This window comes from Geotrypetes seraphini, chromosome 2 (genome assembly GCF_902459505.1).
Source record: "Geotrypetes seraphini chromosome 2, aGeoSer1.1, whole genome shotgun sequence".
Lineage (NCBI taxonomy): Eukaryota > Metazoa > Chordata > Amphibia > Gymnophiona > Dermophiidae > Geotrypetes > Geotrypetes seraphini.
The window spans coordinates 129,779,759-129,796,823 of NC_047085.1; the positions used below are offsets into that span (position 1 = coordinate 129,779,759).

A 17,065-nucleotide genomic window follows, 5' to 3' on the forward strand; every position below is an offset into this window, starting at 1 on the left:
CCCCTCACTGAAACTAATTCTTAGCTAGGGAATCCCACATTTGTAACTACTGATTCTGCTTGTTTTCGCAGAAAGTGTCATTTCTTACCTTCTGTCTTCAAACACATGCTGTTTGAAGACAGTAGAATCACTAATTATACTGTACATTCCCTCTAGAGTTAAGCTTCTTGAACTGAATAATAAAACTGAAGTATATTGGAGGATCATGGGAGGATGAGAGCTACCATTCATGCTTACGGTGTTTTTGTAATATTTTGTAATACTTCGATGAAAGCAATAGAAAACATGATGATGTCAAAATAAAACCATAATAAAAAGGGATAGCTCCAGAAAGCAAGTCAAAAGTTAATCACCCTTTCTCGTCAGCACATATTGTCTACACACGGGGCTAGTGATTCCACTGTCTTTAGAGAATTCTTGTTAAAGGCAGACAACTGTGCTTTATGGCACAGTAGTTTCAGCAAGTAAAAAAAAACTGATAACCAGAGTGTATATTAGGGTCATAATTTACAGTTGAACTCAAACAAAATCTCTGAAAGTACATATGGCAGTTGCTATTTAGTGTATTTTTCATCTGACATTATGTTTGCATTGTTTTCTCCATCTTCATTCTAGTGGCATCACAGACAGTGAAACGTCCCATTCTGAGAACACACCTGCCTCTTGCTATCCATGCAACTGGATTAAAGCAGATTCAATGGATCCTGACAACAAATCACCTTTTGGGAGCCCATCATCGGACGTTCTTCCCAGTCGACTGTCTTGGCCAAATCGCTTTTGCAGTGGGACAGACAGCCTGAATGTGAACGATCTTCTTTTGGATCAGTGCCGAAGTTACTATAGCTATCCCCGGCAAAAGACACCTGGCACACCCAAGAAAAATGTTCCAGCCCCTTTTGGAAGTGAAGTCTCTACAGGGTGCACGCAGCTGAATACAACTGAGCTTAACAGCATCCATATTAGCTGCCCAAAGTCAGCAAGTTACTCCTTAGAGTGTTCTGGTGAAAGAATTCTTGCAGACAGCAGCCCAAAGCAAAGCCAATCATGCCCCGCCTTGCCTCCACGTGCACCAAAATCAAATGATGAGAAGCCTCCTCTGGAACCATTGCCTTTGCCCCTCAGAATCGATGGTGCTGAAGAGTCACAAACTCATATGTCTGACCTTTCTGAGGATTCTTATAGTGCAAAAAAAGGCTTGCAGGACATTTTCTCTATTTCTTACCCCTTTTCTTCCCCTCTTCACCTTCAGCTAGCACCAAGATCTTGCGGTGATGGTTCTCCTTGGCAACCACCTTCAGACCTTTCAGGATTGTCAATAGAAGAGGTGTCCAAATCTCTAAGGTTCATTGGACTCTCAGAAGATGTTGTATCACTCTTTGTCAATGAAAAAATTGATGGGAACTTACTTGTTCAACTTACAGAGGAAATCCTTTCAGAGGACTTTAAAATGAGCAAATTACAAGTTAAGAAAATATTACAATTCATAAATGGCTGGCGGCCTAAAATGTAATAAAAAGACAATAGCTGGTTCTGAACAAAACTAAATGGCAGATATGCCTGCACTTCTGGGTCTAGTATTTAATTAAATGGTTTGCACTATAGAAGCCTTTTTTTGTAAATAGTTGTAGATGAAGTTCTTTCTATGCATTTAAAGGTACGAGTGGTGAACAGATTTTGTACTGTATGTCAATAAAAATAATAGAATTCTAGAAGTGTGCCTTGTGCATCACTGAATACTCAGCCGCTGCTAAAAACTGAATGACATTTTAAAGGGAAGTGATTTGTATTCAAGTGGTGTTATGGCAGAAGGTGTAATATTTATTATTAAATAACTAAAGTTGAAATGAAAATGTTTTAAATATTTTTGGGTTTCAAAAGGAAAGATATGAGATGGATTTCTTTTATCATTTGGGTTCAAGCGCCTATCTTCAAGACTTTGTTAATTTTGCCTTTTTGATAATTGGAATAGTTTTGTGGTGTGGGCCATGTACTACTTTTATATAACACTTATTTTTCTGGTGTCAAGTTTTAAAAAATACTTAATCCCTTTAAATACAATACATTATGGATAACTTTTAAATAAAAATATCTTTTGAGCACTCATGGCAAGTGAAGAATTATTATATTTTGTTTTTTGTGTAACTTTTCTCTGATATTGAAAGAGATAGTCTAAGGGCCCCTTTTACAAAGTCGCGGTAGTGATGTTGCTGCAGTAAATGCACCAAAACCCATTAAATTCCTATGGGCTTCGGTGCATTTACCATGACAACATTGCTGCCGCTGTTTTGTAAAAGGGGACCTAATTCAGTCATTTAGTCATGAATGATGTTACAAAGGCAGTGGGTAAAAAAACATGCTATCAAAGAATTAGTCACTCAAACCAAAAGAGGAACATTGGAAAATTACAATCAAGTGAATGAGCAAAGTTCACCAATGTGTAAACAGAAGGGTCCTTTTACTAAGGTGTTCTAGCCGTTTTAACACACACTAAATGCTAACGCATCCATAGAATATATGTGAAGCATCATTTTAAAAAGACATCCAAATTTGAATTTAGATGTCGAAGTTGGGGCATCTGATCTAGTGTCTTGAAACAAGATCTGCTGATGTATAGCCCATTCTAAACTATGCCATACAGTGAGAGATTAGAGAAACTGGGCCTCTTCTCCCTTGAAAAGAAGAGACTGAGAGGGGACATGATCGAAACATTCAAAATAATGAAGGGAATAGACTTAGTAGATAAAGACAGGTTGTTCACCCTCTCCAAGGTGGAGAGAACAAGAGGACACTCTCTAAAGTTAAAAGGGGATAGATTCCGTACAAACGTTAGGAAGTTCTTCTTCACCCAGAGAGTGGTAGAAAACTGGAACGCTCTTCTTGAGGCTGTTATAGGGGAAACACCCTCCAGGGATAAAAGACAAAGTTAGACAAGTTCCTGCTGAACCAGAATGTACGCAGGTAAGGCTAGTCTTAGTTAGGGCACTGGTCTTTGACCTAAGGGCCGCCGTGTGAGCAGACTCCTGGGCACGATGGCCCACTGGTCTGACCCAGCAGCGGCAATTCTTATGTTCTTATGTGAAATAGATATTCATGTGCATGAACATCCTTTTTAGAAATATAGACATCTAAACTACCAAAGGGTGAACATAGTAGCATAAACATCTCTGTGATGGCAATGAACATCCATGTTATGAAATGGTAACATAGATATTTATGTGCTAAAACATAAAGGGTTATAACAGCCATTTTGAGAACATAGATATCTTTTCTCTCAGACCTCTCACAAAGCCCAGTATCCCCTGCCAGTCTCATCTTTGGAGGGGGGAAAGGGGAAGGAGGAGATGGTCTGCTCTAATCCTTCCAGTTGAGCGCAGCACAAAAGGAGCACTTTTGCTGAAACCTGCACATCGTGGGTAACAGATCTAACTCCAACATCCATTCTTATTTTTCAACATAGATGTTCATTCCCTTTCTTAAATGGGGAATAAACATTTATTATTTAGGCCCGCCCTACTCCTACCCCAAACCCACCTAGACCACATATTCTTACCATTTGGGTGTGCTTTAGTTTTAGAGTTCTATATCCCAGGTTTGTAAACTTAGGGCTCCTTTTACTAAGGTGCGCTAGCGGTTTTAGGGCGTGCTACAAACTAACACCTCCATAGAGCTTGCGTTAGTATTTTTCATGTAGTGCGGGGTTAGCGCGCACTAAAAACGCTAGCATACCTTAGTAAAAGGAGCCCTTAATTCAGCTATACTTAATAGACATCTAAGTGCTAGTTTATGGCAGTTTAACCCATAGTTTCACAGATTTCAACAACAGAACAGACTTTATTTCCTTCTGCTTTATGCTAAATCTCCAGATTTCAAAGAATCGCTATAAATTTGGCAAACTCACTAAAACACATATTCTAAGAGTATTTTCACAAATCACTCCTCCTTCCTACCTAAGCAGGATATTTTATTCAGGAATCTATCCTTTGGTTACACTTTCACTTGCTTTTCTCAACACTCATGTTTTTCTTTGCTCGAGAAGGTTCAGAAAAGAGCGACACGACTGATAAAGGGTATGGAAAACCTTTCATACGCTGAAAGATTGCAGAAACTGGGGCTCTTTTCCCTAGAGAAGCGGAGACTTAGAGGGGATATGATAGAGACTTACAAGATCATGAAGGGCATAGAGAAAGTGGAGAGGGACAGATTCTTCAAACTTTCAGAAACTACAAGAGCGAGAGGACATTCGGAAAAATTGGGAGGGGACAGATTCAGAACCAATGCTAGGAAGTTCTTCTTTACCCAAAGGGTGGTGGACACCTGGAATGCACTTCCAGAGGGTGTGATAGGACAGGGTAAGGTATCGGGGTTCAAGAAGGGATTAGATGATTTTCTGAAGGACAAGGGGATTGAAGGGTGTAGATAGAGAATTACTATACCTGGACCTGATTGGCCGCTGTATGAGCGGACTGGTCGGCGCGATGGACCTTTGGTCTGATCCAGCAAAGGCATTGCTTATGTGCTTTAACCAAGTAAAAAGCAATCAAAATTTCACTCACCTACTGTCTTTCCATACCAAACAGCTAAATCTGAAATACTTGTATAACCTTTCCTACAGCAACTTTTCTTTTTTTTTCCCAACTCTCTGTCCCTCAACAGCTTAGGCCTCTTAGTTAAAATTCCTCTTTGATTGTATTGCTTGAGCCATCAGCCAATCAAATTGCTTTTAGCTTCTCCAGAGTTCCTGCTAATTGTCATATATACATTCCAGCAGACATCTCAGTATATATGCTCAGCACAAACTTTTAATCAGCAAAATTTACAGATTTTAAACAATTACTGCTATTTATTTTTATCACTCCCCAATCTCACTTGCACACCCCCTCCAAATCTCTTCTCTTTAATTTGGACACTGTGGGCCTGATTCTGTATAGGATGCCCGTTCTCAGCAGCCGCCTAACTGACTTTTGAGAATTGCACATAGGCATCATATACAGAATTTCGTCTGTCCTAACAGACAGACGCCTAACCTCTCCGATTCTCTAACCGGTGTCCATGTCTCAGGCGCCGGATAGAGAATTGCATTGCTCCTGAGCTGATCATGGCAAGGGAATCTCCCTGCCGCAATCAGCTGAGCAGCAGTGGCAGGGAATCCCCGCAAGTCAGCCAGCAGAAGGCATGCCCACTCTCTCCTTCTGGAATCCCCCACTGCTGCAGGAGGAGTTCCCAGTTCCCCCTGCCACCATCCCCCGAAGCATCCTTCAGCAGGAGGAGTGCACAATTCCTCCTGCTGCCACCCCCTGAAGCATCGCGCTCCGTCCCCCTGAAGCATCCCTTGGCAGGAGTGCCCAATTCCTCCTGCCACCACCCCAAAGCATCCCCCTGGCAAGCACCCCACCCACCCATCTGAAGACCCAGCATCCCCCCAACAGGAAGACAACCCCCATACCTTTTAAAATAAAGGTCTGGCCAGAATGAGGCATATATTCTCTGGCTGGCAGGCCCACCACTGCAAAATGGCGGGCCTTGCCCTTCACAATGCATTCTTGGATGCACCGGGGAGGAGCCTAAGGCCCTGATTGGCTCAGCAAATAATTCATCTCGTCTCCAAATCTTTCTTCATATCATCCAGGATCCACAATATGTAGCTATTAATGCTTTCGTCATCCATAGGAGTCAAATACAAACAAATTTTCAACTTCCTATTCATCTATGCAATCACCAGAAGTTGGAATGGTCTCCAAACTACAATGAGGAGTGAACTGAATTACCTTAGATTTTGAAAAAAATGAAACTTTTACAATAGACCTCTACAATCAGCAGCATAACTTCCTTACTACCCCAAGGAAACTGTACTATTTCTATATATGCTGCTAATAAACTAATCCTGTCTCTACACTATGGTATTGGTTCCCATCTCTGGAACAAATTACCATGTGAGATTAGGGATATTAAATACTATTATTCTTTCTTAAGGGCAGTAAAAAGTAATCTGTTTTTATTGTATTTAATTAATAAGTAGTCTGATCAAATTGTTCTGTACTTTTAAGAATTAGTATGGTTAAACTCTTTGTAAGGTGGAATTATTGTTATAGAGCTTGCTTACTGTAATCCACCTTGAGCTATTCTTGGTTAAAGTGGAACAGAAAGGTTTCGATTAGATTAGGAGGATGAGGAGAATAGAAAAACTAGGTAGTAGTGCTTGGCTTATGAAAGAGGGGGTGGGTGCGGGAGACAACAGAAAATAACAAAAGGACAAAGGCAGAGGTTTCAAACAAAAATAATAAATGGCAACAAAATACAGAGCAGATGGTAAACCTAGAGGTTAGCTAAGGAAATGAAAACAAAGGTTTAAGGCATAAAGATCAGAGAGTAATAATAATAATAATAATTATTATTTATTTATATACCACCCTACCGCAAAGTTCTAGGCGGTTTACATACGTTAATAACTTTATACAAACAATGATTAAAAATACAGTACTCTAAATAGTACTAAAATTATACAATAAAAATACTAAAATTATGCTATAAAATTCTATAATTATACAGTAAAATAAGATACAATTTGCTAAAATACAGTGAAAAACCCCGAGAACCTTCTGGCTTTAAGATCTATACTATTTGCCTGTCAGTATTCTGGAACATCAGTTTATAAATTTATCGAATAGATCCATTTTTAGTAATTTCCTAAAGGACATATAAGAGTAGGACATATAAGAGTTGGAAATAGTAGTACTTAGCCATTGGTCCATTTTACCTGCTTGAAAACCGAGCATTTTATCAAAAAATCTGTTATATCGACAAGGTTTGATGTTTGGAATAACAAATAAATATTGCCCTCGGGTAATTCTGTTGGGTTTATAACGTTCAAAGCATAGAGACAGGTAGGCAGATGCCATGCTAAACAACACTTTGAAACAAGTATAACTAAATTTAAATAGTATTCTAGCCTAAAAAGGCAACCAATGCAACTCTCTATAAGATGAAGCAATGTGGTCATACTTTTTCAGCCCGAAAATTAGGCGGACTGCAGTATTCTGTATGAGTCTCAATCTGTTTTGCAACTTTTTATGAGATCCCAGATATATTATATTACAATAATCCAGCGTGGACAAAATGGAGGATTGCACCAGCAATCTAAATGATGCATTATCAAAAAATTTTCTTATCATCCCAAGAGAGGTCATCAATGCAAAACTTAAGTCCTTTCAGGATGAGGGAGGGGGGTAGTATGATCCCATGCAGTGTTTAAACAGAACCTGATTTAATTCCATTAACTAGTGTTAGCATTTCTAGATGCATATACAATAGTTATACTGTATGTAGCCATAAATTCAGCTGAACTTGATCTTCATGTCATGAATCAGAACTTTGTTGGGCTGTTGGAGAGTTCATTTGGTGTTGATAGGATCTGCTGGTATGGTTGGAACATATTGTAACCCTCTCTTTTCAGAGGGGAAATATAAGAGTAGTTTGACCCCAACACATTTCTAAAGTCCCTAAAGGCACGATTAGTGGTTTGATGCAATCTGCTTCAAAGCTACTTAACCCACTTATTTTTAAAGCATTTAGAAAACTATGTGATGCTTCTTTACTGTAGAGGCTATGAGTTACTTTAGCATTTATCTGAAAGTTAATTAGCAGAATCTCTTGTTAGGGTATTTTTCATTTTGAAAATATTAGGACCATAATGCTGGTTAATAACATCAAAGCTGATGAGCAACGAAATGGCCCCTACATTTTCTGCTGATGATGTGGCAAAGATCAAGAAATTCTGCTGAGCTCATTCCAAAGTAAAGCTCTAAATTGCATCAAATACTAGTTAATAGATAATGAGATTCCATTCCATTCTAGTGTGTGCAATATGTTTCCTGCTTTTCTTTGTTTTTAAATAGGATATATTTGAACATTTAAGCAAATTCTTAGTTCCCTGCATGAAACCAATTTTGTGTACACTCCTTGAAGGCAATGAGAAAGTCCTTGACAATGGAACACAAATAAGAGATGACATTGATGTTTTATTAATATGTAAGATGAAGTTAGTATATTGAGCTTTGGATTATTTTTAATCTTATGTTTGTGTTTCTGTGATAATGCTGGCAATGAAGTCTACTGTTATGAAGAAAAAATTAATTAGTATTGTCCACAGTTCTTGACTCTTCCTGATACCATTTGTCATTAAATAAGAAATGCCCTTTATTATGGAAATTGCTTTCATTAGACGTTTCAATTGAATGCTCCTTTTACCTTAAAATACACTTATTGAATCTGGGGTCTGAGGATCTGAGAGCCTCTTTTAAATTAAATTTTGACATCTGATTTCTGAAACAAGGGTCTCAGTGAGCCCTGGAAGTAGCCACAGGCCTCAAGTAGTAATACAGTTGCATATTTTGGGAGGAGGCATTTATGGCAGGGATGGGCAAAGCGTTTTGGTTTGAAGGATGCGTTGGAAGCCACAAGTGGGTTGGAGAGGCCAGTCTGGTCTGTTCTCTGATGAGCAACCCTAGGGAAGCTCTTATGTATGAGTAAGGAGTAGGGGCAGAAAAGTCTGCCCAACCCCATGGATGGTATGATGCAATTGTTTAGAAGTAATAATAATAATAATTTTATTTTTATATACCGCCAAAGCCATAGTAGTTCAAGACGGCTTACAATACGAAGAGTTGGATAGTCAGCGAAAAATTATAATGAAATCTTCGAATACATAAATATTTGTAGGGAGGGAGAGAGACAGAGTAAAAGTCACAATGTAGGGACATCGAGTACATCTAAGTAGAATACAGCGATAAGGCTTTAAGAGTTCTTGGTTACAAATCGGTTAAACAGGTTAGTTTTAACTAGTTTTCTGAAGTTAAGATAGGATGAGGAGTGCTTAATGATGATACCTAGCCAACTGTTCTGTTGACTTGCTTGGAAGGCAAGAGTTCTGTCAAGGAATCTTTTGTATCGGCAGGTTTTTATTATAGGGTGGCTAAACATATGTATTCTGCGTGTAGGCCTGATGGAACAATCCAATTTAAAATGGGAGACCAGGTATTGGGGGGCCAAACCAAGAATAGATTTGAAACAAAGGCAGGCAAATTTGAACAACTCTCTTGTTTCTAGGGGTAGCCAATGAAGTTTTTGATAGTAGGGGGTTATGTGATCCCATTTTTTATACCAAAAATCAGCCACACTGCCAAATTTTGTATGATTCGGAGTAAAGCGGACCCATATTATTTTTACTGGCAATATATGAGTACTTCAGACAAATGAGGAATGGGATAAATAAAGAGATGTTCTCTATAAACAAGGAATACAAGGCCCAGAGGGAATTAAATTAGTTAGGAACTCTGAACACCTGCCTGGACTGATCATGTTGCTACGGTCTCCACTACCATTGATACAGAATAAGCTCATCTGCTGAAGATCCTTGCACAGAAACTACACACTAGCAAATTACCTGAACTTGGTTGCATGTGCAAAACACAGACAGAGAAAAACCCCCCATAGAAAAATGAAGGCAGATAAAGACCATATTGCCTAGCTAGAAAATGACACGGGGACAAAATTTGTCCCCGTGAGTTTTGTCGCTGTCCCTACCCTATTCCTGTAAGCTCTGCTTTAACTGAATAAGCCTCAAACATTGATTTTACAATGTTTGAGGCTTGTGCAGATGAGGATGGACCTTGCAGGAATGGGGTAGGGACAGGGAAAGAACTCGTGGGGATGGGATGGGAAAACGATTTCCCGCGGGGACAGGAATAAATTTGGCCCTGTGTCATGCTCTAATCGACACTATCAGGGGTGTCTACTCTACTCTATTACAGATTTTGGTATCTTCCACAAGGAGACAAACTATCAGACAGCTCTTCTATCACTGACAAATACAGTATTTTAAAAAGAACAGGCCCAAGAACTGAACCTTGCAGCATGCCACTGGTAACATCCCTTTCCTCAGAGTAAGAACATAAGAATAGCCATACTGGATCAGACCGATGGTTCATCTAGCCCAGTATCCTGTTTCCACAGTGGCCAATCCAGGTGATAAGTACCTGGCAAAGTGAGGCGCATTTACCACTATCCTTGGTCACCTTCCACTCAACCAGTTCCTAACTCAGTCTGTTATATTGGGCCCGTACTGAGAGCATTCAGTTTATGTTAGATGTCTATATGGAACCATGCCAGCTTTGCTAAAATCTAAATACACCACAACTAGCGCTCTCCTCTGTATCAACTCTCTGATCACCTAGTCGAAAAAATTGATCAGATTTGTCTGACGAGATCTGTCTTTAATGAAATAATGTTGCCTTGGGTCCTGCAATCCTTTGCATCCCAGAAACTGTACTATTCTCTGTTTTAAAAGCATTCCATTTACTTACCTTAGAAGTCAGGCTGTGGTTCCATATATAAAATGTAAACCGTTACCATAGAAAAGCAATATAGAGTATATCGAGTCCCTACCCCTTTCCTCTATATTCAAGTACAGTACAGTGGTATTTCCCTATCCCTACAGGATTATATTCCAAGTTTGCACCTGACACATATCTCATATGTGTTTAGTGTACAACATTGCTTACATCCAGTAGTGCTATAGTGGTAATAATAGGATCCTGCCGCAAATACAGTTTACAGAAAAAAGCAGTACTACATTTCTATTTGCCAAGCTGGAGTCATTTTCAGGTTTTTCATTAAGCACGCTAGGGCTGATATTCAGAGAAATTTAAGTGGGCAGGAAGTACCCAATATTAATATCACTGTTTAACCAGCAGCGAGCAAAACACTTTGACCACCACTAGCTGAATATTGGGGGGGGGGGGACTCTGTTAAGTACCCTTTTCTAACTCTATATTGATTGTAGCTGCAACATTTTTAGGAAAACCTCCAAGAACGAGTTATAAGAGAGAACTTTCATCCTGTAAATCTTATTTCTTAGCAAGAAGAAAAATAACGTATGGACACATACGCCCATTTACTTTTATTGTATCTGGAAGGCTAAAAGAAGCCATCAAAGTGAAACCGTTTCTCAGTTATACGTCTTCTAGACAGATCCCATAAAGAAACTAGTTTCTTTGGACATCATAAAACTTGTGGTCTGCTAATTATGTCTGAATTGGTCAGTAAACAGACAAGACATAAATGTAATGGATTATTTGTGCGTTCATTCAGAAAGGCTTCAGGTGAAACAGTAACTGTGAACAGTACATCCAGCACAGGATTTACCAAAATCTTGCAAATAGGTATAATACATATAAATATTTTTATAAAGACATTGTACCCTTAATTTAAGAACATTCTGGTGCATCAGTTGTAGAGGAACTGCAGCATTATACTGTATTTTGACATTTAGAATATGCACAATGGGCCTGATATTTTTTTTTTTTTTTAAATGGTGAGCTCCTAAATTTGTGCTTTATTTTCAGTTAAACTTAGGAGCCTAATGTTTTCAGCTGAAATTTTCATCTTAATTTACAAGCTTAATAACATTTTGGTTGTGGTGGTAAGCAGTTTATATGCCACTGACAGTGATGTAGAGAATTAAGACTGAATAAGAATATAAGAATAGCCTTACTGGGTCAAACCAATGGTCCATCAAGCCCATTGTTCTCACGGTGGCCAAGCCAGGTCCCTAGTACCTGGCCAAAACCCAAGAAGTAACAATATTCCATGTTACTGATCCATTGCAAGCACTGGCTTCCCCCATGTCTTTCTCAATAACAGACTATGGACTTTTTCTCCAAGAAATTGTCCAAACCCTTCTTAAAACCAGTTATATTAACTGCTCTTACCATAACCTCTGACAATGCATTCCAGAGCTTAACTTTTCTCTGAGTGAAAAAATATTTCCTCCTATTGGTTTTAAAAGTATTTCCCTGTAACTTCATTGAGTGTCCCCTGTTCTTTGTAATTTTTGATGGAGTGAAAAAATCGATCAACTTTGTAGTATTCAACCTATGCCAACTAGGTCTGTCCCCAGAGCAATGCACACACCAGAACCTGATTCAAGCAGACAATTATGAGTATGTTTCATCCTTGTCCTCTAGAAGGAGGAGGAGAGCAGATCTGCCTGCTCCACACCACACACACAACTCTAGCTCTGTTCCTTCCTAGTTGTCACATGCAAGCTGAGACTAAAACCATCAGGAAAGCCTTTCCACCTGAAGGTTTGGGACGTGGCTGCAGGCTTTTACATCAGAAAGCAGAACAACTAGAGAGGTGGAGGGAGAAGCAGCAAGGAAGGCAGGAGTGCTCAGAGCTGAGAGTTCTGGATGTCAAGGAGCAGCCATAATGCATGGACCTGGTAGAGCAGCTGGAACCTGGAAACCAGGAAGTGCAAAGTCATGGAGTTGGAGCCATACCATGAACTGCCCAGTGAGATACTGCCTATGGAAGTCTGCTGCACTGAAGGCAAGTGAATTAAAAATTGCTTTATTGTTTGGCTGGAAGTTTTTGTCTTACTTTTGTTTTGGAATTTGCTTCTGAGAATTGAGATTGTGTATTTTTGGACAATACTTACTGCTGGTAAACCTTGAAGAGAACTGTAGGAGAACTGTTTGTGTTTTTCTGTGTGTGTCCCCCCCCCCCTTTCTCTGTATGTGGGGGAAAGGACTGGTTGTAGTCCCAGGAGTGGGGCCACTCTGTCTTTTTTGAGGTGCGTTTTGAGGGCATATTTTTGCTTATTAGACCACACATAGAAACATAGAAAGATGACGGCAGAAAAGGGCTATAGCCCTTCAAGTCTGCCCACTCTACTGACCCACCCCACTAAGTCAGAGTGTTGCTCGACCCACGTAGAGATCCCACGTGTATGTCCCATTTATTCTTAAAGTCGAGCACGCTAGTGGCCTTTATCACCTGCACCGGTAGTTTGTTCCAGTGATCCACCACCCTTTCTGTGAAGAAATACTTCCTGGTGTCACCACCAAATCTCCCTCCTCTGAGTTTGAGCAGGTGCCCCCTTGTGACTGAAGGTCCCTTAGGAAAGAATATGTTGTTTTCCACCTCGACACAACCTGTGACGTACTTAAATGTCTCAATCATGTCACCCCTCTCCCTGCGCTCCTCTAGAGAGTAGAGCTGCAACTTGCCCAGTCTTTCCTCGTATGAGAGACCCTTGAGTCCGGAGACCATCCTAGTGGCCATTCGCTGGACTGACTCAGCTCGAAGTACATCTTTACGGTAATGTGGCCTCCAGAATTGCACACAGTACTCCAGATGAGGTCTCACCATGGTTCTGTACAGTGGCATTATGACTTCAAGTTTACAGCTGACGAAGCTTTTATTGATACATCCCATCATTCGCCTTGCCTTGGATGAGGCCTTCTCTACCTGTTTGGCAGCCTTCATGTCTGCACTGATGATTACTCCCAAGTCCCGTTCTTCTGAAGTCGTAGCTAGTGTTTCTCCATTCAAGGTGTATGTTCTGCATGGATTTCTGCTGCCGAGATGCATCACCTTACACTTCTTTGCGTTGAAGCCTAGCTGCCATGTTGAGGACCAGTTTTCCAACTTGATCAGATCCTGCGTCATACCATCCGTGAGATCGCTTTCACCTACTATATTACACAGTTTGGCGTCGTCGGCAAACAGCGCTACTTTTCCCTGAAGCCCTTGGGTCAAGTCCCTTATGAATATGTTAAAAAGGGATGGTCCCAGGACTGAGCCCTGTGGCACTTCGCTAGTCACCTCCGATGTCTTAGAGAGGGTGCCATTGACCACCACCCTCTGAAGTCTTCCACTCAGCCAATCATTGACCCATGCAGTTAGTTTCTCACCTAACCCCATCGATTTCATCTTGTTTAATAATCTACGGTGTGGGACACTGTCAAACGCTTTACTGAAATCCAAGTACACTATGTCCAGAGACTCTCCCGAGTCTAGCTTTCCTGTCACCCAGTCAAAGAAGCTGATAAGATTGGATTGGCATGACCTGCCCCTAGTGAATCCATGTTGACAGGGATCCCTCAGATTCCCCTCATCCAATATCGTGTCTAATTTCCCTTTAAGTAGAGTTTCCATGAGTTTACACACTATTGATGTGAGAATTACTGGTCTGTAATTCGCAGCCTCCGCTCTGCAACCCTTTTTGTGCAGAGGAACAACATTGGCAGTTTTCCAGTCCAGGGGGACTCTCCCCGTACTTAGGGAGAGATTGAAGAGCATGGCTAACGGTTCCGCCAAGATATCGCATAGCTCTCTGAGCACTCTTGGGTGCAGATTTTCCGGTCCCATGGCTTTGTTCACCTTGAGTCTTGACAGTTCTCTGTAAACATCAGCAGGTGTGAACTCAAACTTCTGAAATTGGTCATCCATGCTTTGCTTTGCATCCAGCCAAGGCCCGTGCCCTGGTGCCTCGCAGGTAAAGACTGAACAGAAGTAATCATTCAGTAGTTTGGCTTTATCGGAGTCAGTTTCCACATAATTCCCGTCTGGCGTTCTAAGGCGTACTATCCCATTTGTGTTCTTTTTCCTGTCACTAATGTACCTGAAAAAGGATTTGTCCCCTTTCTTGATGTTCTTCGCTAGAGTTTCTTCCATATGAAGTTTGGCCTCCCTGACTACTGTTTTGACCGCTGCAGACTTTGTCGTGTATTCAATGTTTGCTTCTTTTTCCCCCATGCGTTTGTATGAGAGAAATGCTCTTTTCTTCTCCTTGACGAGGTATGATACTTATCTGTGAACCATTGGGGTTTCCTTTTTCTTTGTTGTTTTGTTACCGATTTTATGTAGCGGATAGTTGCCTCATGAAGGATCGATTTCAAGGTTGACCACATAGCTTCCACATTATCAGTTACTTCTTGAACCTGCAGCGTCTGGAGACGAAATCTCCCATGCGTGCGAAGTCAGTGCCCCTGAAATTGAGTACCCTTGTTTTTGTTTGTGATCTAGGGAAGCCTTTCTTAAGGTTAAACCATACCATGTTAAGGTCACTGGTGGCTAGCGTATCTCCCACCGAGACATCCGAGATGCTTTCCCCATTCGTAAGTACCAGGTCCAGGATGGCCTGGGCCCTAGTGGGCTCTAGTACCATTTGTTTGAGCCAAACTCCCTTGATGGATGTTAATATCCTCCTGCTATCACAAGTTGTCGCTGATAGTGTGTTCCAGTCTACATCAGGCATTTTGAAGTCTCCTAATAGAACAGCCTCCCCCCGTAAGGTGATATTCTCAGTGTCTTCAATTAATTCTGCGTCCTTATCCTCCGATTGTCTCGGAGGTCTGTATACCACACCAAGGTACAGGCATTTTTCTCCACCTCTGGCCAAGTTTACCCAGATGGATTCCCCAGTATACTTGACATCTGTGATCCTGGTTGTCTTAATGTTCTCTTTGATATAAAGTGCTACCCCACCACCTAACTTACCCTCTCTATCTTGTCTAATCAGGTTGTATCCTGGTATGGTTATATCCCACCCATGAGAGTCTGTGAACCATGTTTCGGATATTGCTACTACGTCTAGGTCTGCATTAACTATTTCTGTTTCTAGTTCTAGAAATTTATTCCCTAGGCTGTGTGCGTTAACATACATAGCTCTCCACTCTTTCTGTTTGCTAAGCTCCTGTTGTGAGCCACCCATTTGAGTCAAATTGTCTCCTAGCGATTCGTTTGCAGTAAGGGTACTTACCTCAGACCTAGAAGCGTAATGTTGGTTCGCTACATCTAGATTGTTACTTACTGCTCCGGTGTAAAAGTGGGTACCCACACAGGGCACACTTCCTGGCCAGCACATTGTTTGCTGGTGACTAATACAGGCTAAGTCATCTGACACAAGCCCAGACGCATGCTCATAATCCAAAGTGCTCATATATCAAAGCAAAGTTTCCCATAATGGCTTAATAGGTAAATCTCTCCCCAACTGACTTAATAGGTACATCTCTTCCCCCTCCAACCCAACCCAACCCATATCCCTTCTGTCTTCTCCCACTGCTATCCTCCTCTTTGACATCCCACCCCAGGAACCGGCTTTGCTTCTCCCCTGAGGCCACCGGTGCTGCTCCCTCCCATCGTAACCGAAACTACCTCCCTCTTCCCCCCACTGATCGTCCATATGCTTATCTTACAATCTGTATGCCGGTGCTGAAAGTGCCTGCCGCTGATTCTATGCTGGGCTGCTGCAGGGCCTTGAGCATCTGTGCATGCTCAAGGCCTTCTGGCTCTCACCCTCTCGGAGAATCTCATGAGAATCTCAGAGAGGGTGAGAACCAGAAGGCCTTGAGCATGTGCAGATGTTCAAGGCCCTGCAGAAGCCCAGCATAGGACCAGCGGCAGGCATTTTCCGCACCGGCACAGTGGAGGGAAGGAGGGAGGCAATCTCTTTCACGAAGGGAGGGATTAGCATCAGTGGCCTCGGGGGAGAAGCAAAGCCGATTCCCGGGGTGGGGTGGGTGCTCGCATATCGAGTCAACGCTCAGTTTGCGAGTTAAAGTTTGCTTGAGTGTTTTGCTCGTCTTGCAAAACACTCGCAAACCACGTTACTCACAAACTGAGGTTTGACTGTATTTGCTTTGGAGATAAGATAACCTGGAGAAGCTTTGATGGCTTTAAGAAGCCAGAACTATTGTTTTTGCATTCCATATATTGAGTGACTTGAGCTGAAGTGATCCAGAGACTGTTTAAAAGTACATTTTCTTTTTGCACTGAGTGAATTGGTAGAGAGACCAAATTTTGTGGTTTGGAGCATTCTGACAATATCTTTTCTTTTTCTTTTCTGTGTTGATTGATTGGATTATTGAACTGTTTAAACCCTTATGCAAGTAGCATATTTTAAAAGGGGTTTTTTTGTGGATAAATTGAGGCCTTGCTACATACAATATACTGTGACAGGGATCTGGCTAGTCCTACTAAATCCAAGGAGAAAGCCCCTGTAAGCCCCACTAAAGATCCTGAGACCAAATTTAGGAAACATCCTATGTATAGTAAAAATCCTGTGCACAGCTTTAGGAGTGAGCTTGCCCCTTTAAAAGTTCACAGAGCTCAGGCAGTGACTGAAAGGACAGGGCTCTTTAAGAATTTAGCTAACCCACGCTAGGGGGGGGGGGCGTGGCCTGTTGCCGAGGCTCCCTTTTTCTGAGCTTTCCTCGTCAAATGG

The 17,065-nt window shown here is 41.3% G+C and overlaps 1 protein-coding gene across 1 annotated transcript in view; it reads left to right on the forward strand.

Moving 5' to 3' along the window:
• Window positions 1-2,103, forward strand: part of GAREM1 (GRB2 associated regulator of MAPK1 subtype 1) — a 253,781-nt gene extending 251,678 nt beyond the window's left edge. Inside the window, exon 6 of the mRNA XM_033934645.1 lies at window positions 616-2,103. Within this exon, the coding sequence (XP_033790536.1) occupies window positions 616-1,510 (895 nt within the window). The 3' untranslated portion in view covers window positions 1,511-2,103. The remainder of the gene's footprint in view (window positions 1-615) is intronic.
• The last annotated feature ends 14,962 nt before the right edge of the window (window positions 2,104-17,065 follow it).